Source organism: Zootoca vivipara, chromosome 10 (genome assembly GCF_965207765.1).
Source record: "Zootoca vivipara chromosome 10, rZooViv2.hap1.1, whole genome shotgun sequence".
NCBI lineage: Eukaryota > Metazoa > Chordata > Lepidosauria > Squamata > Lacertidae > Zootoca > Zootoca vivipara.
In genome coordinates, this window is record NC_142593.1 from 49,477,966 (window position 1) to 49,500,614 (window position 22,649).

At 42.3% G+C, this 22,649-nt stretch overlaps 1 protein-coding gene across 5 annotated transcripts in view; it reads right to left on the reverse strand.

Moving 5' to 3' along the window:
• The window catches only part of WDR7 (WD repeat domain 7), a 213,457-nt gene that overhangs the window by 128,976 nt on the left and 61,832 nt on the right, over window positions 1-22,649 (reverse strand). For all 5 annotated transcript variants that reach the window (XM_060280352.2, XM_060280350.2, XM_060280349.2 and 2 more), the window contains one exon: window positions 3,764-3,877. In XM_060280352.2, coding sequence (XP_060136335.1) covers window positions 3,764-3,877 — 114 coding nt within the window. The remainder of the gene's footprint in view (window positions 1-3,763; window positions 3,878-22,649) is intronic.

Here is a 22,649-nt window from a genome sequence, read left to right on the forward strand (position 1 = left end):
GAAAGAAGCTGTATCATATTTTAAGATGGCAGGGTGAGATTTAAGTTGTCACAGGAACAACTTAATATTTCCTTATTTGAGTTTCCCAGTTGTCATTCTGCAACTAAGGGCTATTCTTTTCATATCATTTTTATAGTTGTAAATTGATTTGACTATTTCCAGCTTCATCTGTGTCCGTCAAAGGCAATATTTACTTTTTGAAGAAAAACAGAATGCTCAGCTATCAAGGCAGCCATTGAGTTACAGAATTTCTAGGCCGACCAATCACCTGCATGTTAACCAAATAAATTTAAATAAATGTTGTTTATGCCTAAAAACCCTAGTGCCAAAGTCTCTTTAACCTATTTCAGGAAACGTGAGCTGATTTAGGATTTAAATTAACAAAACATGCATTGCTTGAAAATATTGAAGGAGCCTTTCCATCAATTTATTTCCTTTTATTATAGTTAGGCCTAAAATAATGTGCCCACAAATGTCAGTTCTGCTGATTTATATAGGTTGAATCAGGCATCCCCAAACCTCAGCCCTCCAGATGTTTTGGAGTAAAATTCCCATCTTCCCCGACCATTGGTCCTGTTAACTAGGGATCATGGGAGTTGTAGGCCAAAACATCTGAAGGGCTGCAGTTTGGGGGTGCCTGGGTGAAATGAGCTGATGGCTCAGTTGGTGGAGCATGAGGCTCTTAATCTCCATGTTGGGCAAAAGATTCCTGCACCGCAGGGAGTTGGACTAGATGTTCCTCATTGTCTCTGCCGACTCTATGATTCTATCATACTGTCTATCCAACTATGTTCTCTAGACAGTTTCCAGCATGTTAAAACCAACACAGCAACACCTTTAAAACAGTATGAAACAGCAGCTAATAGTTCTGAACATTGGAGCGGAGTCCCTACAACGGTTGGATGATGCCTTGTACACCTCCTTCTGGCAGCTCCTCTAGCCAAGCTGTGCCAAACGCATTGCTCTGCTTTCCCTTGGACCACATCAGCGAGGACAAGAGCGGGGTCTTGTCGTCTGGGCATCCCAGGACTGCCATATACAGTGGTACCTTGGTTCTCAAACGCCTTGGTATGCAAACAACTTGGAACCCAAACACTGCAAACCCGGAATTAAGTGTTCTGGTTTGCGAACTTTGTTCGGAAGCCGAACATCCTCTGTTTTGAGTGCTACGCTGAGGTCTCTCTGTTTTTGCTATTTCTTTTGCGTTTTTGCAGTTTTTTTGTTTTGTTTTTGTGACTGTGTGGAACCCAATTCAGCCACTGATTGATTGACTGTGTGACTGCAGTACATTGTTTATTGCTCTCATTTTACGGATCAATGGTCTCATTAGATAGTAAAATTCATGTTAAATTGCTGTTTTAGGGGTTGTTTTTAAAAGTCTGGAATGGATTAATCCATTTTGCATTACTTTCTATGGAAAAGCACGCCTTGGTTTTGGAACGCTTTGGTTTTGGAACGGACTTCAGGAACAGATTAAGTTTGAGAACCAAGGTACCACTGTACACTGTCCAGGCTTGCACCCCAGGGAGGTCACTTTTGTGCCACTAACACACCAGTGACTTCAACCCCAGAATTGCAGCCCAATGTCTCTTGAGTCGGATGGACGCAGACAACCTAACTCAATGCAACGTGGCTCACAATAACAAAAGATAAAATATTAAAAACCATTCCACCCCCAAAGCATAAAATGAAAGCAAAATCTGTAATAGACAAACAAATGTACAACTGTGAGTCTAGTGAGCAGGAAACATTACTCAGAGTTTGCAAAATGCAGGAGATCTTCCAAAGCCCAAATTGATTTATTGCCCCATGCTGTTTCTTAGCATAAATGTTCAAGCTACTACCTAAATCTCAGCTCCCTTCTATTGCCGCCAAAATAAAATTTACAGCTCTTGATACGCGTTTTCACTCTTTGTATGCCTACCAGATTTTTTTCATAATGTAATTTATATAGGCTTCCAGTCAATAGAAATACAGTACAGTTTTCTTTTAAACTTGCTGAGAAATCTATATAGAGCTCAATCAAGTCATAGAATCCAAGAACAAGACTGCACAATCTGGAAGTTGGAAACTTGTTAACTGCTTTGCCGACATGCTAGGGAAGTCTTTTAGTTATTTAAATTGTTTTGAGTACAAAGCACTCTTCCGTCATAGTTTACATCATCTCTGTTAAAGAGAATAAGTCAATTCAAGAAAGAAGTATGGTTTATTTAACATATTCTTCTATGCAGCTGTTGCTGTAGAGTAATTTCACCTCAAAGTTCATTCACATTAGACTCTTCCTACCCTTTGTTAATATTTAGACTGTAAGCGACTCAGGGCAGGGGCTTCTCTTTCTAGCTTCTTCTGCTTTGTCAGCCACTGCATATGTGGATTTTAATGTGCTAATTCATTCATTTTGCAGTAAGCAGCTCCAAGGAAGAATTATCTTTGAAGCCTGCCACTTAGAAGAATACACATTTCCAACATTAGATCCATGAAGATGTTTTTAAATCGGGGGTTATCTTCGGCAAGCTAGATGTTGCTGGACTCCCAAACCCCTTCAAGTCTGACTTATGAGCCTTGCTAGATGGGACTGATGGCAATAATAATAATAATAATAATAATAATAATAATAATAATAATAATAATATTTATACCCCGTCCATCTGGCTGGGTTTCCCCAGCCACTCTGGGCAGCTTCCAACAAAATATTAAAATACAATGGTCTGTTAAACATTAAAAGCTTCTCTAAACAGTCTGCCTTCAGATGTCTTCTAAAAGACTGGTAGATGTTTTTCTCTTTGACATCTGGTGGGAGGGCATTCCACAGGGCGGGAGCCACTACCGAGAAGACCCTCTGCCTGGTTCCCTGTAACTTGGCTTCTCACAGCGAGGGAACCGCCAGAAGACCCTCAGCACTGGACCTCAGTGTCCGGGCAGAACGATGGGGGTGGAGACGCTCCTTCAGGTATACTGGACCGAAGCTGTTTAGGTCAGCACCAACACTTTGAATTGTGCTCGGAAACGTACTGGGAGCCAATGTAGGTTCTAACTTTTGGCTAGCACTCAGTACATGCTCAAGCATACCCTGTTCCGTATTCATGTTGCTTCTCACATCCAGGGTGAAGTTCTTGCATTAAAAACAGGTTCTTGTGTCAAATTAAACCATACAGGGAGTGCTGTGATCCTCTAGGCCAGCCACCACCAAGGCCCTCGGAAGCTGGACCTCAGTATCTGGGCAGAACGATGGAGGTGGAGACGCACCTTCAGGTATACTGGACCGAGGCCATTTAGGACTGGACTACAACATCATCTGGAGGGCCACAGGACAGCCACCCCTGTTTTAAATCTTTACAACTGCCTAAAAGCCATATGCAACTACTTGAGACCATGGTCAGGACAAGACACATGGCAATAAAAGACTATCCATTGTCCATCACCTTCTGAATTACATAACGAATGTAAACTGAATACAAGCCAAATTGGAAGAATTAAGCCCTTGCCAGGAGAGCTTAGCCCCACTTTTGTTAAAAAATTCCAAGATTATATATGCATGCCACCTCTGAAGTTCATTGGTGAGGGCTAAGCATGCAATAAACTGAGTGAACATTTGAAGTAATATGGTTTCTAAGCAAAATATATCCCATTTTTTATCCCTGAAATGTCTTTGAAATGAGATTCGGCACACAATTTCACCAAAGCATAGTCGAAACTTCAAGCAACTTGCAGCACAAAACATGAAGAGATCTGGCTCAGAATTATTAAACATGCAAATGTTTACCTGCTGGGATGTCCTCATCAACAAGGTCATGCTCCTCTTCTGGAATTTTAGTTTCAGATACCAATTGTTCAGGAGCACCAGTAGCGGTCTGAATTCCTTCTGTGGTCACTCCAGCTGAAATGTCAAAATAACACCATTCAATTCACAGAACAAAAGAAAATATGTTGATCTGTACTGTACATTATATTTACATCACATTTAAGTGGAGGGGGAAATACAGATCTCAGATTTTATAGGAATCGGATTGTCAAGCTTTCCTTTTCCAAGAAGGCTTGGAAGAAGAAGAAGACCTGACCCAGGCTCATGAGGTTCCCTGAAGATAAGCGTTGCGATAAAAGGCCAGTTCTTGGGAGCTGACCCTTCCCAAGATGTTTTGAGTTTGGGCCTTGTGAAGATCTGATCAGGGCACATATTCAAAGGAAACATCCTCACTTAGTGCACTGTAGAGGTGGAAAAGGTCAGAAAAGAGCAACGGAAATTAGGGGCTGGAGCAAGTCTCCTATGAGGAAATGTCACAACTGTTTGGGACTTTTAAGTTTATAAGATTTGTATAAAAGTTACACATGGTGTGGAGGCAGTGGACAGTGAGAACTTCTTCTCCCTCTCTCATAATTCCTGAACCTGTGACGGTCCATTGAGGATGAATGTTGGTAGATTCAGGACAGTGTAAAGAAAATAGTTCTCCATGAAGCAGATACTGAAACTACAAGATTACTGGCTGGGACATAAATAGGCACATTCTACTATTTTTGGAAGGACAGATCCTGAAGCCGAGGCTCCAATACTTTGGCCACCTCATGAGAAGAGAAGACTCCCTGGAAAAGACCCTGATGTTGGGAAAGATTAAGGGGACGACAGAGGACGAGATGGTTGGACAGTGTTCTTGAAACCACGAACATGAGTCTGACCAAACTGCAGGAGGCAGTGGAAGACAGGAGTGCCTGGCGTGCTCTGGTCCATGGGGTTACAAAGAGTCGGACACGACTAAATGACTAAACAACCACCACCACCATTGGTCTAACTTGCTCAGTGCTATTTAGCGGGCACTGATTTCCCAGCCTACCTAGAGATGCCGGAGGCCTTTTTGCAGGCATAGCATGTGCCCAGTCACTAAGTTACAGCATTCCCCCAAAGTCCTGTACTGGTCCCGAAAGGGATTATTCCAGAAGAAAAGGACTCTCCATCACTCTTATATATTCTTGCAGCCCTACTACAGGTGCTAGGTAGATCCAAGAGCTCATTCCAGAATTAAGCAGAGGAGGTGTAAGTAATGCATGTCCCAATTTGAACTTTTTTGCACCGAGTCATTTTAACATCCAGACCAATGTAAAGACTGTATGAAGTCATTCACACCTTTGAAATCTGCACGCACGATTCTCAAAGTGAATATAATGTAACAAGCAACACTGAGGTTCCTATGTCCAATTCCCACCATTCTTCCATAACCCCAACCCCACCCCGCCACAGAAGTAGAAAATCTGTGATTGGCCGCATTAAATTGCACAGCCTTGTTCCACAAAAGGTACTTAGCAGCGAGACTATGTCATTAAATAAGCCTTTATTTATTGCAAAGCAATTGTGGGCTAAGCCATGGGCTTGGGGGCCAAATGCATCAACCCAGGTCTCTCTATCTGGCCCTTGAGACTCTCCCCTGGCCACATCCCTCACCAGTCTTGGTTTGCACCCTCCTTGAGTGACTGCCTGGAGAGAAAGGTACGGTGCTGTCCTACGCTTGCCTGGAGGAAGGGTGGAGAGGGCTATGGAGAGGGCTGTGCGAGTGTGGGTAGAAACTAGACTGCTGTACAAAATGTAAAATTCACAGTGGTTCCTCTGGCCCCTCCACTCCCAGCATGTGGTTTCCAGGAGGATGCTCACAAGGGAATGTGGCCCTCAAGCATAAAAAGACTACCCACCCCTGTTCTAAACTAACAAGGAAGTGCTGGCGGCACATGCAAAAGTACTCTTTAGAAAGCATTCATAGCTTCCATTGAAATCACTGCTTAGGCCAGCTTATATTTAACATTCAAAAGCTGGGAGTAATATTTATTATTCACAAAACAAATCATCTGTGAGATTTCATCCGAATCTCCATGGACAGGGGAAAAAAATAATAATAAAAAGAAGAAGACAGCCGCAGCAACCCAGAGGGGGGGAGGAAGGAGAAAAGAACAGAGAATGTGAAAAACAGAAATAAATCAGATGGAGACAGACTGTGAAATATGGCTTCTTTTTTGAAATAAAGTCAATGAACAAGAGCATGCATTACCAAGCCTGACCTTCCTATTCTCCGGTGCTTTCTAGATAACCAATAAAGAGCAAATCCAACAAATAAGTTTATTTTATATCCGAAATAAGGAATAAATAATTGATGTCTAAAATATAGTGGATGTGACGCAAAGTGGTTACTTCAGTACAGGATAGGAGAACTCCTACTTCGTTCCTCTTGTCCTCCAGACTAACAGTTTGCCTATATTTTCTATTCTTTTAAGTTGTTTCCTGAAGGCTGGGAGGAAACTTTAGTCTATTTGCAGATTAAGATGAGTAGATGAGGCCTAGCTCCAACTTCCTTTTAACTGTTGCTCTACTGGTCAAGACCAGCAACGGGGCCTTAGTGGTGGTGATGCCACCATAATGGAATTCTCTTCGCAGAGCAGTTTAATCAGGGCAACTCTTATTCTCTTTTAAAAAAATAAAATGGTAGAATTTTTTAATTTTTTATTTTGGTGTTTTACAACATGGCCTTATTCTTTAGAACAAATTCATCAGCTGCTCAATAGTGAGATTATTTTAGAGACATCTTGGGGGGGGGGCGGGGTAGCGGCCATTCTTTATTTATTACATCTATATACTGCCTTTTCCTCCAAGCAGCTCAAGGTGGTGCACATGGTTTTCCTTTTCCCCGCTTTATCCTCACAACAGCCCTGTGAGGTAGGTTTGGCTGAGAGTGAGAGACTAGCCTAAGGCCATGCACCCGATGAGCTCCTTCTGATGGTAGCCATTTTACAATGTTTTCTGACGTGATGTACACCACCGCAAGAGCTCTACGGAGCTATGTGGCTGCATAAAAGGGAGCCAGCATTTGTCCAGAGACAGTTTTTCTGGGTCATGTGGCCAGCAACGGAACACCGAAAGCCGAGCAGCGCACGGAAACACCGTTCACCTTCCTGCCAGAGCGGTACCTATTTATCTACTTGCACTGGGGTGCTTTCGAACTGCTAGGTTGGCAGGAGCTGGGACCAAGCAACGGTAGCTCACCCCGTTGCAGGGATTTGAACCGCCAACCTTCCGATCGGCAAGCCCAAGAGGCTCAGTGGTTTAGACCACAGCGATGTGGCTGCGTAGAAATTGTCAAATAAATAAGCAGAACATTGGAGCTAGAGGCTCCATCTGGATCAGGTTGTAGCTGATGCTGGAAGGGCTCCACTACTGCAAGAACACAATGCAACCCTTAACTAAGAGGTAACATATCAGAACTAGAAACTGCTTCAATGCTATTTGATGCAGGTGGGCAATTTGGTGAAGGGAAGCCCAAGGCATGCCACCAGTGATATGAGCAGCATTTAGCATCTCATTACTCAAATGGCACTCAGTGATCCAAGTATGTACTGCACCTCTGTTGAACAGACTGGTGCTTTACACCAGGCATCCCCAACCATCGGCCCTCCAGATGTTTTGGACTACAATTCCCATCATCCCTGACCACTGGTCCTCTTAGATAGGGATCATGGGAGTTGTAGACCAAAACATCTGGAGGGCCACAGTTTGGGGATGCCTGCTTTACAAACGATTTATTACTTCATGTCAGAGTGATGGGCATGTATGCATGGAATCAACCTAAGACATGGTGCAAAGACACATTCATGGACTATCAGGCATAATGCTTAAAAAAGAAATGTTTTAGGAGTTCAGCTTATATGTAAGACAAGCTTCCCACTGTTATCACTGGACTCTTAGCACCCACAAGGATTAAATGGGTTCTTCATTCAGAAGTGTTTTGGCTCAATTCAGCCCCCTCCTCCAGCTTCCTGTTTAGAAGAAAATGTGTTGCAGCAAAAGTGGAATCTGTGGCAAAAAGAAAAGAAACATTGCTTGCAGACCTAGCAAGGGGTGGCGGGGTTCAGTTGCTGACCAGAGCTGCAGCAACTCTTTGTCAACATCACAAGCATCTGAGACTGGAGGATAGGCAGCTGTCAGGATTAGAGACTCAGTGGAGACGGGAAGTGTAAACTAAATCAGCATGAGACGAATGGGCTAACAGAAGCTGGATCAGAAATCTGGGCAAAGCAACAAGCCAAATGGTGGGTTCAGAAGAGAACCCACAAGTCAAGCACAGACCAATAGCAGAGAGTTTTGTTCATGAAATGAGGGGCAAAGGGGAATTCAGAAAATAAGGAGCTAGCTCCACAAAAATAGCAGGGATTAGGAACAGTAAGAAACAGCAAATTGTAGTAAATAGCAGGGTCAATGCAGGCAGGGAGCATGCAGAACTAAAGGCATGTAGCCCAAGCACGTAGCCCAAGTTAGTAGCCCAAGCAGAGGGACCTAATGATATTTACATGCACTAATCAGGATTCCAGAGATTGGGGTTATCCAGGAACTCAGCAGAATGTCAAAGCCTTTTGCAAAACCTAGCAAATAACAGCGGATGGCATCCAACCAACTTGTTCCATCAGCACAAGTATTTGTGCTTGCACAACAACAGAACACTCTGCCTCTTCCCATGATCACCCTGTGCCTTCCCTATATCTGCTCTAGAGGGTTGGGAGAAAACCCTCATTTAAGGGGTGTATGGGAAACGTTCCGCTCTGCATGCACAAATCATTGCAGTGAAGGAATAAGGTAGTTGGATACTGTTCATTGACTCCTTTACCATTGACTCTAAGATCCCAAAGAGAGGGCCAGGCACCTATAATGCAGGGCAGAGAAAAATTCATCCCACCCCCTTACCAGGAACTCCCCACTTCTTTGTATCAACCACTTTAAGAGCTTACACATCTCAATTGCATTCAGTTCTCCAAATTACTAAAAATTAGATCTTATTGGACTAACATTCCTGGTGTGACCTCCTCCATTTTGAATATTCACGACCCAATATTCAACCGAAAGCTCCGAGAAAATTTCAAGGCACAGTACAGCTCTGAATATGCCCTGCTGTAAGGCTTCATAATAATGCACAGCTGTAGGCTGAAATCCCAAGAACCATTATGTGTACTTAAAGTCAATACGACTCGTGCCACAGGATTGCAGCCTTAATTTGAAAGAAGCTGGTAGGGAAAGAATCATACTTGTTATAAAGAATTTATTGCTTTTTCTTTTGGAGTGCTAATATGGATATACAGGATCATTTCAAAGGTGCAAAGCTCATTTCATATAAAGCATCCTGCAAATATTTTTTCTTTTGGTTTTTTTTTTGGGGGGGGGTTCTGTTTCATTAGTGTATTACAATAGTAGTGGAAACAGTTTTTGTGAAAATACTATCTAAATAAGTAAGAATTTAACAGTATGGGAGGTGCAAGTTTGTCTATAGTTTATTTCCAGACAGAAGGTTTAAATTTATTGGAAACAGATTTCTGCAGTGACTGACCAGTACTGCCCCACATTCCCTGCAATCCTTATGACAGACAGACTGCCTGCCTCACATTAATTCACTTCACACTATTTCTATCGATCCACAGTCGGTTCCCTAGTCTCTTTGCACACATTGCCTGTCTGGCTGCCTACATCCACATCAGCACATATACACAAAGGCCACAGAAAGATAACCTTTTGCTTTCCATTAAAGACACAGTAGCCATTTTTTCTATCTGCAGCACCATCAGACATATAAAATATATCAGAATTTCTATTGCCTGCTGGACAAATCGAGTGCTCAAAGATTTCAAGTACATCCAGTGTTATATTCTAGAAAACAATCATTTTCACATTTTTAAGAAAAGATGTTGCTCGGACCGAAGAAGATGTGTCTCTGTGTGTGGTGCTGGGTGGGGGAAGGAAACCTGGAATTATATTTTGTGTGTGTGTGTTTACACACACACATACATACACACAGAGAGACATTAGGGGAGGGAAGTCCTTTCAAAATGCATTTCGATTTGAAGAACCAACATTACATACAGACCAATTTGACCCTCTTGTAGCTATAATGAAAATAGCATTTTCTAAGGTTCACACAGGACCCCAACATTTCACCACATTGATTAGTGATTAGACAGAATACAATGGTGCAGTAACTTTAAGAACTGTGCGTACAAGGAAATACAGATAGCATGAACAGATTAACATCCATGCTTAAATATATCTCTTCTTGCAAAAATGAAAGAAAACAAAACACAAAACCCCTAACAATTGACAACAGGGGAAAATGCTGGTATATACACTTATTTCTCCACCCCCTGACAATGCTGTGAATGCTGATCTTGGGTTTCAGGAGTAAAAAAAAAGGGGGGGGCAAAAAAAATCTGCCTTAAGAGACAGTGTCCAAATTCCTGAGTCAAAATCCATGAATTACCATCCCAGTCAGAAAACAAGACTACCTTATGAAATACAATGGATGAAAATCTAGGAGGAACTGAATCAGCCAGTGTTCATGATGCAAATCACCAAATGTTCGCAAGGGAGGATTTCCCCTTCCCCGAGGCTGACAAGTAACCTTCCCAGTCATTTCCAAGCCACTGGAACTGTACAGATACTGCAGACACAGCGGCTTAATTGGACTATTTGCAGAAAACAAATATGGTGCCAGCGCAAAAGGCCACAGATGACACCGTCACAAGTAACAGCTGTAATAAGAACCAGGGGGATAGAAGAGGACGCTGGGGCTATGCACAGGAAGACTGAGGTACCCAAATCTCACTCTGCTGTTCTAGGCAGAGTCCTACCAGAAATCCAGATTGCCAACAAGCTTCCATGTTTCTCCCCAACATGCTGCTTTCCTTGTGGACAGAGAAAGGCAGCTATCAAATGTGTAGAAGTAGAATAAGGATCAGTTGTCCGTCAGACACAAAGACATATCACTGTGCTATGTTGATGGTGACATACTGGAATAGGGGACGCGGGTGGCGCTGTGGTCTAAACCACTGAGCCTCTTGGGCTTGCCAATCAGAAGGTTGGCGGTTCGCATCCCCGCGATGGGGTGAGCTCCCATTGCTCTATCCCAGCTCCTGCCAACCTAGCAGTCCGAAAGCAAGCCGGTGCAAGTAGATAAATAGGTACTGCTGTGGCGGGAAGGTAATCGGCATATCCGTGCGCTCTGATTTCCATCATGCTGTTCCGTTGCACCAGGAGCGGTTTAGTCATGCTGGCCACATGACCCGGAAAGCTGTCTACGGAAAACGCCGGCTCCCTCAACCTGAAAGCGAGATGAGCGCCGCAACCCCATAGTTGCCTTTGACTGCACTTAACTGTCCAGGGGTCCTTTGCCTTTTTTTACTTTACTGGAATATAGCAGCACCTTTTTATCATTTCAGGGGGTACTCAAGGGTCCGGAGTGCTGGCACCTGGCTTTTCGTTGATGTTAAAAAGTGTGGCACTTACTGTAACAACTTCATGGTGAGGGCACCTATTTTCCTAGAAAGAAAGCACTGCGTATATGTGTGTGTGAAGAAAAATCGATCAGAACTGAACTCAAGCATAATCTAAATGCACAGATGAATTATCATAAAATTGCCAGGTATTTGAACTGGGCACACCGACTAATATCTCGCACCATCTGCTTATCGGAATTTTAACATGATACTTTACGTAGGGCACAATCCGAAGCATGTCTACTCAGAAGGAAACCCCACTGAATTAACTGAGATTTACTCCCAGGAAACTGTGCACAGAATTACAACCTATAATGTTTGGTTTTTGTTGAGCCATGGAACCCTGCCGATAATGCATCATCAACTTTTATAAATGTATTTGTTGCCTCCATTAAAAAAAATTCTTTTGTTTCATTCTATCCAGCAACATTGGCTTTCCATCTCTGTTCTCCCCCCTCCCCCTCCCCCGAGCTGCCCTTTTAATTCAAAAAGAGAATGGAATAATATATGGCATAATTCAAGGATTTTGGAGTTGGCTGCGCAAGGGGCGACTGCACGCAATCTATGCCCGTGATAAGCAGGGTGCAAGAGTTGTACAGCTGTTTTGGAAGAGAGAGGAAATGTGTTTTATGTGGAAGAGATGGATACTGCTCACCAGAAGAAGCCCCTTATCTTATATCAGGACTAAAGCAGTTACAAAAAGCGTATCACCCTAGCTCACAACCAAAGCAATGTTTAAAGAAATAAACATTTAAAATAAAAACAAAGAAGAAAAGGAGAAGCAAAGAAAAATATGTTCAAGTCCCAAAACATCCCACTCGGTTTTCCCTGTATGTTCTGCTTATTACCAAAACGGTAGGGAAGGATTGAGAGTGCATTTCTATGAGAGCTCATCTGGCCCCGCTGTTCATCTTTCACCTAAAGTCATAATCCTCTCACTATGACATCACAGCAGGCTATGCGAGGAGTTAAAAAGGAAAGTATAAAATTATATACAATCTGAATTTCTTCTAAAGGGGACGACTGTAAGTTCTCAATAGACTAATGTGCTTAGTTAGGGGCCGGGGATCCAATTATTAATTTGATTACAATTCCTTCTATGCAGCTCCACTCATCTGATTCAAAAGCAATATATTTCTGTGGTTTGATGGGGTGTCCAGATACCCACCCCTTTCTCCTCTAAAGAGCTGGGGAAAATCTGCCCAAAACGTAGCAAATGTACTACAGGGGGAAGATGGAGCAGGTAAAGCTGATGTCGGCACCACATAAACAACTATGTGGTGTGGCATAGTGGTTAGATAGGGCTGCCATATGTCTGGATTTTCCCAGACATCACCAGGATTTCAAGGGCGGAATTGACGTCTGGGGGGAATTTCCGAAAGGCGACGCTTTGTCCTGGGTTTCTGAAATATGGCAACCCTAGGTTAGGGCATTGGACTAGGATGGGGGGGGGAGCAGGATTCAAGAAGAAGAAGAGTTTGGATTTGATATCCCGCTTTATCACTACCCGAAGGAGTCTCAAAGCGGCTAACAATCTCCTTTCCCTTCCTCTCCCACAACAAACACTCTGTGAGTTGAGTGAGGCTGAGAGACTTCAGAGAAGTGTGACTAGCCCAAGGTCACCCAGCAGCTGCATGTGGAGGAGCGGAGACGCGAACCCGGTCCCCCAGATTACAAGTCTACTGCTCTTAACCACTACACCACACTGGATCTCAGCTCAAATCCCCACTCAGCTCAAATATGGGGATTGCCCCATATTTGATCATCCTTATTTGATAAGTACTCTTGATCATCCTTGCCATACTGATGCAACCACTGACTTCCCACTTTCCTTGCAAACAAGTCTTCACCAATATCATTAATGGGAGTAAGGGAAAAACAGTATGAATTTAACCCTCTAGAAGTTGAAGTGGCCACAAAGTATTTCATGCTGAAGAGCCTCAACCCTCTTTTCTGGCCTATCGTCTGCAATTTCCTGCAATTCCCTTCATTAAAGGCTACCGTCTACCCTTCAAAACTTCCAAGTGATATAGCCTATGCTTAGCATTTGAAATTCACTAGGTAACAGGCAGTTCGAAAGCACGTCAAAATGCAAGTAGATAAATAGGAACCGCTACAGCGGGAAGGTAAACGGCGTTTCCATGTGCTGCTCTGGTTTGCCAGAAGTGGCTTTCTCATGCTGGCCACATGAGCTGGAAGCTATACGCCGGCTCCCTCGGCCAATAATGCGAGATGAGCGCGCAACCCCAGAGTCGGTCACGACTGGACCTAATGGTCAGGGGTCCCTTTACCTTTACCTTAGATAACAGGCACATTTTGCTCTCGGCCACCTGCAACCAATGATTTCTCCACCATCTGGAGGTGCACGCCTTGGGATCCATGGATCTTGACTGTTTTCACGCACCAGCAACACAACACACAGAATTCTCTGTGTTATATTCATCTGCACAATCAGAATGAATTTCAGGAACCAAAAAGGTTACTTTCCAGTGCTCTGGCCCCCCAAATTGCAATTAGACATTTTGCTTTGGCAACTGTAACCCTGGTTTAAGGAGCCACTTGTCGCCTAGCTTATATATCCGAGTTTCTGACCCTGCCTATGCTGCTTGTTTTGTACCAGGAGAATATCTGAAGGGATATCAGAGATGGAAACTGCCCCCTTCCAGCTACAATAATATAATATAATATAATATAATATAATATAATATAATATAATATAATATAATATAATATAATATAATATAATATAATATAATATAATAATATATTATAATATATAATATAATATAATATAATATAATATAATATAATATAATATAATATAATATAATGTTCTTTCCTCTAGTCATGTGTATTGCAACCTTCTAAGCTGAAGGACATACATAACCATAAACAGTCATTTTGATACTATACTATACAGTGGTACCTCCGGTTGCGGACGGGATCCGTTCCGGAGGTCAGGCTGGATCCCAAGGTTTTCACAACCGGAGGACCGTTTCTGCACATGCGCACGCAGCAGTAAACCACTTCTGTGCATGCCCGCGTGGCAAAACCCAGTAAAATATTTCTAAGTTTGCACTTACGTATCCTGAAGTTTACGTAACCAGAGGGTTACGTAAGCAGAGGCACTTCTGTATTATACTACACTGAAATGTTTAAATGTTTTTTCAATTGTCCTTGAATCTTCCTGCCACACTTGCCATCTTCTCCTGCCACACCAGGGGGGTGTCCCACACCCTTTGAGAACCACCGCTGTATGTAGTCATCTTCTTCAAGCTGTGGGGACACTACAGTCTGAAAAGAGACCTGGACTTTTTCTGTTTCTCAGCATTTCTAGAAATCTCCAAATCAATACTAAGTTTTGTACCAATTTTAAATGCTCATTTTCCTCTGTATTATAATTTTCTGTAGCGTTAAAATGTGTTCCTGTTATTTCATGTTGACTTCCTTCCACCAGTGGTTCTTCTGTTTCTTAACCTCCTCCAAATCCTATATTGCCTTCCTATGGACATATCAAAGTTGACTTCCAACACTCATACATGGGAAAAAACTAAATCTGGATCTCACTGCTCTGTCAATATATGCATGTGTATATTTACGCCAGTGATGCCAATTATGATGGTTTGTTGGAAGAGAACCCATGAACTGCCACATGTTCTTTGCAGGCTTTAGACATATGGATTTGTAAAGGAACTAAAAGATGACAAACTGCTCTTAAACTGCAGAAGAAACACCATGATTACTGTATATGAAAATGTAATGCTTCTAAAAGCAAAATATAGTTACATCAGTACATTACACTGATTAAATCTCAGTGTTTGTTTTATATATTCATAGCCAACAAATGGATTTTAAAAGGTACAAGTGTTGAACTAATTGAGGAAGCAATCACTTCATACAGCCAGGGCTTTTAGAGAATTAAGTTGTAAACATAAACTATGAAAAATATGAGTAAGAGAGGTTACTAGACCACAGAATTGCTACAATAAATGTTAAATGAGTAAGGTATCTGGCAGGTGAAAAATTGCAGGGAAAGGCAGGCAGGCGTACAAAGAACATAGCTGGATTTTACATTCCTTTATGAAAATCCTTAACAGTTCATCCAATATTTAAGATTTGTGTGCATCAGTAGATTTGCTGGAGAAACAAATGCAGATATTAGCTCTGATTTCTAGTAGTATATTGAACGCTTTCAGTTAACAGTGCAACCCTATAAGTGTCTACTCAGAAGTAAGCCTCAATTCCCATTATTCCCAGGTACAGGATTGTAGTCTGAAATATATAAAATGGCTAAGGTGCTAGATCAGTGGGATATGTACAGACTCCTTAAGGGTTGAGCTTTACAGCCTAATTCAAGACAAGACAACTGTTTCACATAGAATCATAGAATCATAGAGTTGGAAGAGACCACAAGGGCCATCCAGTCCAGCCCCTTCCAAGCAGCCCATCAACTGTAGTGCAACTCTATGCACATTCACTTGGAAATAAGTCACACTTTGTACAACTGGATTAGGATTGCAGCCCTAACACTGCAGTTATTGAGTAATGATAATTACTACCAGGTGTGTAATCAATAGTATCATTGTGTATTTATTAATATTTATTTATGTACCGCTTGACGTCAACATAAGCTTCCAAGAGCTTTGCAAAGTACAAAATACGTATCATGAAAAATGGGTAATTCATCCCAAGTGCCTAGATTTATAGCCAGTACCACCACAGCAGGTGGCACTGTGGTCTAAACCACAGGGCCTAGGGCTTGCCGATCAGAAGGTCAGCAGCTCGAATCCCCACAACGGGGTGAGCTCCCGTTGCTCGGTCCCAGCTCCTGCCAACCTAGCAGTTCGACAGCACATCAAAGTGCAAGTAGATAAATAGGTACTGCTCTGGCGGGAAGGTAAACGGCGTTTCCGTGCGCTGCTCTGGTTCGCCAGAAGCGGCTTAGTCATGCTGGCCACATGACCCAGAAGCTGTCTGCGGACAAACGCCGGCTCCCTCGGTCAGTAAAGCGGGATGAGCGCCGCAACCCCCGAGTCGTCCACGACTGGACTTAACAGTCAGGGGTCCCTTTACTATCTCTAATAGTTAAGGGACTTGTAGTTTAGTAATGATACTAAATTTTGACAATGAATGAAAAAACCCTGAAATGACGACTGCTCTTGAACTCCAACCCTCCAGAGCTGCATGCGAAACTTCTCCATTTCAAGATCTAGACCCAGAAAGCAAGGAAGAAGAAACTTGGCTCAACTTCCTCCAGCAGAAAACATGGGTTAACTTGTTCCGGGGGGGGGGGGGACCTCCTCTTACAAAAACAGGACACAGTAATGAAAGTCAGAGCAGCAATCAACTACCATTACACCAGGTCATCATTCCTTCCCTTCTTCACCTGCCTTAATCAGCAACAGACCAAGAGAAGAACCCTACTAATCTGGGGATGATTCTGTGCAAAACCTTACATTATTCCTTTAGCAGCACCCATCCTGAGTACCAAATAAGGCAAAAGCGTAGTTGGCAAAGGCAAGAATAGAAAAAAGGGTGAGACCAGGATCCAGGAAAACCTGCGCAAAAGTATGTAAAAAACACTTGCATCCAAATTGCTTCTCCACCAGCACCCAAGGGAGTGCAGAAGAGGATAAACTATTTCCTTTCAGTGCAGGACCTTTTCCATCTCATTAGATGCTGCCCTACAAGGCTCCTTGATATGCGCAAGTATGTAGCACCACAGAGGGAACTCTGCATCAAAGCCTTGTGACATCATCAAATTCCGACACACATATACACAAATTAAGCAAATTTGTGCAAAGCTGCCCAAATTGTATAACTTGGCTTTTAAAAAGTATCTTATTATTAATAAGTTGAAAGTGACAGAATATTACGTTACCCTAGAATCTTGATAATCATCCACCAAATTTTCTTTCATTTCCTACTTTAATAATAATTTACTGCTCAGCCCCCTGAATTCTTACAGTTGCACAAAGCATTTGTCCACTTTCAAAAGCCAGAGCACTAGGTCATAGGGAGGCAACAGATCCACTTAGCGTATTTATTTGTATACATAAAGCTGCTTCTTAAAAGGAGGACAAATGGTGGACATAAGAACTGCACGATCCATTATAGCACATGTGCAATATTCTTAAGGACCAGGTAAGTAATTTGGGAGGTGCTAACTGATCCATCCGTAACATCAGAGGAGTAAATGGTTGGTAGCACCATTTTTCCTGCTTATGCTGGTGCATCGGCTATGACCCTACATGCACAGGAAGAGAATGTCCTGCTAACCTTTTGTATGGCATTGCCTTCTACAGGGTATACTATCTTTGAAGATGGTATGAAAAGTTAGAATATGGTTGCGTAATTGCTGCCTGAGATCGAATGTTACAATACTTTGCTACCCTTCCAGGTTGTTTCCAGGCTCAATCCGAAGTCCTGCCTCTGATCTTTAAAGCTCTACACAGCCAGAGACTGGGGTGCCTAGAAGATGGCATCTTCCGATAAGCACAGACCCTGGACCCTTACATCCTTGTTGGAGGCAAGTCCTTGTTGGCTCCTAGGGTTGCCATATTTCAAAAAAGACACAAAGGTTGTTGAGTCCCGTCCCCCCCAAAGTTGCTGAGCTTTCTTTGCAAGAAGAAGAGGAGGAGGAAGAAGTTGTTTTTGAGCTATGAATGAAAAGAGTCCTTTCATCAGTGATATCCAAGTTATGGAATACTGTGCCCTAGGAAGGCCAACCTGGCAGCTACTCTGATGGCTCCTGCACATCAGGTGAAGCCCCATTTACTTCCCCAGGGTCTTTTAAATCTTGCTGTAGCTTTGTAATTTTGCTCTTAGCTATGGTGTTCTCTGGAGCAGGAACTGGCAAGCCACTCCGGTATCCCTGCCAAGAAAACTCCATGGACAAAAACAAAAGGCATATAAAAGTTATGATGCTGGAAGCTGAGCCCCTCAGGTCGGAATGCATCCAACATGCTGCTGAGGAAGAGTGGAGGACAAGTACAAGTAGATTCAGAGCTGATGAAAAGCAGAGACATCACCTTGCTGACAAAGGTCCATATAGTTAAAGGCAAGCCATGGTTTCCCCAGTAGTGATGTATGGAAGTGAGAGCTGGACCATAAAGAAGGCTGATCGCCGAAGAATTGATGCTTTTGAATTATGGTGCTGGAGGAGACTCTTGAGAGTCCCATGGACTGCAAGAAGATCAAACCTATCCATTCTGAAGGAAATCAGCCCTGAGTGCTCACTGGAAGGACAGATCCTGAAGCTGAGTCTCCAATACTTTGACCACCTCATGAGAAGACTCCCTGGAAAAGACCCTGATGCTGGGAAAGATTGAGGGCACAAGGAGAAGGGGACGACAGAGGACAAGATGGTTGGACAGTATTCTTGAAGCTACCAACATGAGTCTGACCAAACTGCGGGAGGCAGTGGAAGACAGGAATGCCTGGTGTGCTCTGGTCCATGGGGTCACGAAGAGTTGGACACGACTAAACAACAACAACAACAATGCTGTTCTCATAATCTGTTCTGGCTATATAACCTTGTCTTGGTTTTAATTTGGGCTTGTTTTAACACTGTGTTATATTTAATCATTGCTTATTTTCTTATAATTGTTTTTAACCTGATTTTTATTTTAAAAAGAATGTGTGAGCTAACATGATAAATGTGTGCATTCAGTTTTTAGTTGGTTGACTAGTTTTGTTCTGTTCAATTTTGCAACTCTGTTTGTCTATGATTTACATTGCATTGTGGATTTTAAATTTTGATGCAGGCTGTCCCGAAATCCACCTTTGGATGGTGGTGCAGTTTATAAATTCTTAAAATAAATAGTGTACCATAAATCAATGCCTAACACATGCTAGATACATGGGCACTGGCATAGTCTGCACCAAACCAAACGTGGACAGATATATATTTTAAAAGCTTCCTAGACACTTGCTTTATTGCAGAAATGTGTTCCCGTATTGTGTTTTGTAAAGCTCTTTATTTCCATTAGCATTTTTAAAAAACTCAGTTCTTCAGCAAATCAGAAAGAGACTAATGGCACAAATCAATACCATGCTCTTCAGTAAAACAAATATTAGGGCATTTTCTACAACAGTACTCACTAACCCTGCTAGCAATAAGGTGCTATCCACCTATTTTTTATTTGTAATTGCAACAGAAACAAAAACATGAACTCCCCCCCCCCTTTAAAAAATATTTAATGAACTTTCATATGAGACAAGCCTTGCCATGCAGTGGCTTGGGTTTTTTTTTTTTTCTCAAAACACCATATTCTAGAATTCATTCTTGAATAGCACAGATTTGGCAAGTATTCTACTGAACTTTAATTGTAAATCAATTAAACCAGGCATGGCCAAACATGGCCCTCCAGCTGTTTTGGGACTACAATTCCCATCATCCCTGACCACTGGTCCTGTTAGCTAGGGATGATGGGAGTTGTAGTCCCAAAACAGCTGGAGGACCAAGTTTGGCCATGCCTGAATTAAACAAAGCCAGTTATCCAGTTATACCTTTTTAACTTGCACTTAAATTATCTCAACAACAAAAAAGTAATGAGGAAAAAACATTTACATCTGGAAAAAGTTGTAAACACTTGCAGTGAGGAACTTTTAGGCTCAACAGAGGCGTCATGACTCTCACGTTCCTGTCCTAAAACACAATAACATGTCCTAAAACACAATAACAAGTGGCCCCTTCCTTGAGCATATGGAAGAGAACTGGATTCAGGCTAATAATGGTGTAGCTCAGCATCAAGTAGGAGGCCGAGAAGTAATGATTCCAAGGTACACAACCAAGACTAGAGATACAGCACTGAAGAGCAGCAATGAAGATGTCCCAACAGTTGCAAGTACCTTGCTGCCCAAGCTTTTAAGGACAAGGCAGGGTGAGCTCACTCACAAGACACTCTTCACCTTCCAGGAGGGCTGCATGTTCAAACATGCTCTCCACCTGGGCAGAGGTGTTTAATTCTACCTACAGACATGGCACCTGCATCTTGACAACAGGACTGTGCCCTGCCCTCTGACTCCACCCCCTCTTCCTGCTCAGTCCCTCCCACTGGCTGGCTGAAGTCCCCCCCCCCCCCCGCCTTGCTGGAGGAGCAATGGAGAGAGCTGGTAGATCTCCTCCAGAGTCACAGGGAGAGGACTTCCACCCCTGGGAGCGAATCTTCAAGCCCCTGCTCTGCTTTCTCTCCTTCCTCCTCCTCCTCTTCCTCATGGGGCTGCCAAACCATGCCAGATCCTGACAGAAGCAAGGGACCAATGACAAACTGGGGGGCCATCAACAAATCATGTTTAAGGAAGCTTAACTCAGCAAACTGCTCTTTATCATTTGAAACATCAGCAGAAAAACAGAAATAATGGTTTGCTTGAAATGGTTTTTTCCCCTTTCAAATCATACCTTGTGCTACCTATGGTTTGGCAGCTGTACGATGGCATAGTAAATAGCATATTATTCCAAGATGGGCAAAGGCCCTTTTTGCAAATATTGGTTGTTTGTTTTGGGTTGTATGATACCTTTTTTCTATTAAAGAAGCAAACATAATGCATAAGATCTAGAAGGATGGAATAGAAATTGATACACAAACAGATGTCACTGATAGCGATTATGAAGAGGTTATTGAGTTTTTCATTTACGAAATATAATGCCATCTTTTTGGTTTCTTGGGATCTCTCCTACTACTGCTTTCGTGGCTCATGACAGGGCCTGCAGCACACCTTAGTTATTGGCAGCTAATGTGGTGCCTTCCAGATGTTGCTGGACTACAACTCCCATCATTCATGCTGGCTGGGGCCGGTGGGAATTGTAACCCAACAACATCTGTGGAGAAAGCACCTTTAAAATGTGTTTAGTAGAACAGTGCTTGATTTAGATGCAATTTATGTGTATGAGGTTAAGGGTTAAAGTTGTAATAGGAAGCATCCTTCCTTGGTGGTTGAGAGTTGGCTGTTGTTTAGTTACATAGGCTTGGTCTGGGAAAACTGGGATACAGTATTTTAAATACTGAAGGGGCGGATTGTAAAATTACACTTTTTATTAGTTTGTGGTAGTCACTCACAGAAAAAAATGTTCGGGGGGGGGAGAATTCTGTGTCACTCGTATTTGATTGGTTGAAGGACAGGCTGGCTGGGACATAAATAGACATACAGTGGTACCTCTACTTACGAATTTAATGCGTTCCGAACACACATTCGTAAGTCGAAAAAAATTGTAAGTTGAATCCCATAGGAATGCATTGGGAGAAAAAAATCGTAAGTTGAAGCAACCCTATCTAAAAATTCGTAAGTAGAAAAAATCCTATTTAAACCGCATCCAAGATGGCAGATGGAGCTCCGTTCGTAAGTAGAAACATTCGTAAGTAGAGTTATTCGTAAGTAGAGGTACCACTGTATTCTACTATTTTGGGGGGAAACCACAGAAAAGAAGATGAAGAAGACAAAGATAGCGACCAGCTGAAAAGAAAAATCATTCCTATCTCATAACTGGAATACCATAGGTTATTGCCACACTAACACCACCGAAGTATTGTCCATGTACCTTGTATGTAATTATTTAATACAAATAACGCTGGGGTTACACTTAAGGCCAAAAGAATGAGTGTTATTTTTTTTACTGGCATTTGTTCTTGGAAACAGCACAAAGTATCTCCATGTAAATCTAGATTATATATCCCATTTAGATTTAACAAGATCATTATATATCTTCCCCAAAAAATCAATTGGCATTTAACACACAAAACACTCTCAACAAAAGGAAATTCAATTCCGTTGGGCAAAACGTTTCTCGTTGTCATAAAAATGTCTGCTATATTAGAAATAAACAAATTCCTGCTCACCAATAAAATGAACTAAATGATCTAGCTTGGGTTGAAACTGCTGCACCAAAGTACAGACTTCATTATATTTGGATGAAATTTGACTGGTGTGATGCAATCGGTCTGATAAGGCAACCAATACAGCCCGATTCGAGGTAGATCAGGATGGTATATAAGCAATGTAAATTTGAAATAATGAATTAATTCAAGGACAAATGTCTTGTCATATTCATACAGTTGTCATTGAAGGACTTGTTTACCTTGCCCCAGACTTTCAACATCCCTATATCCAATGCTGACATCTGAGAAAGAAACAAAATAAAAAAAAATTCCTTCCAGCAGGACCTTAAAGACCAACTAAGTTTTTATTTTGGTATGAGCTTTCGTGCATGCACACGAAAGCTCATACCAAAATAAAAACTTAGTTGGTCTTTAAGGTCCTGCTGGAAGGAATTTTTTTTTATTTTGTTTCGACTACGTCAGACCAACACGGCTACCTACCTGTAATCTGAGAAAGAGATCTATGCCAAGCCCTGAAACCTAGCT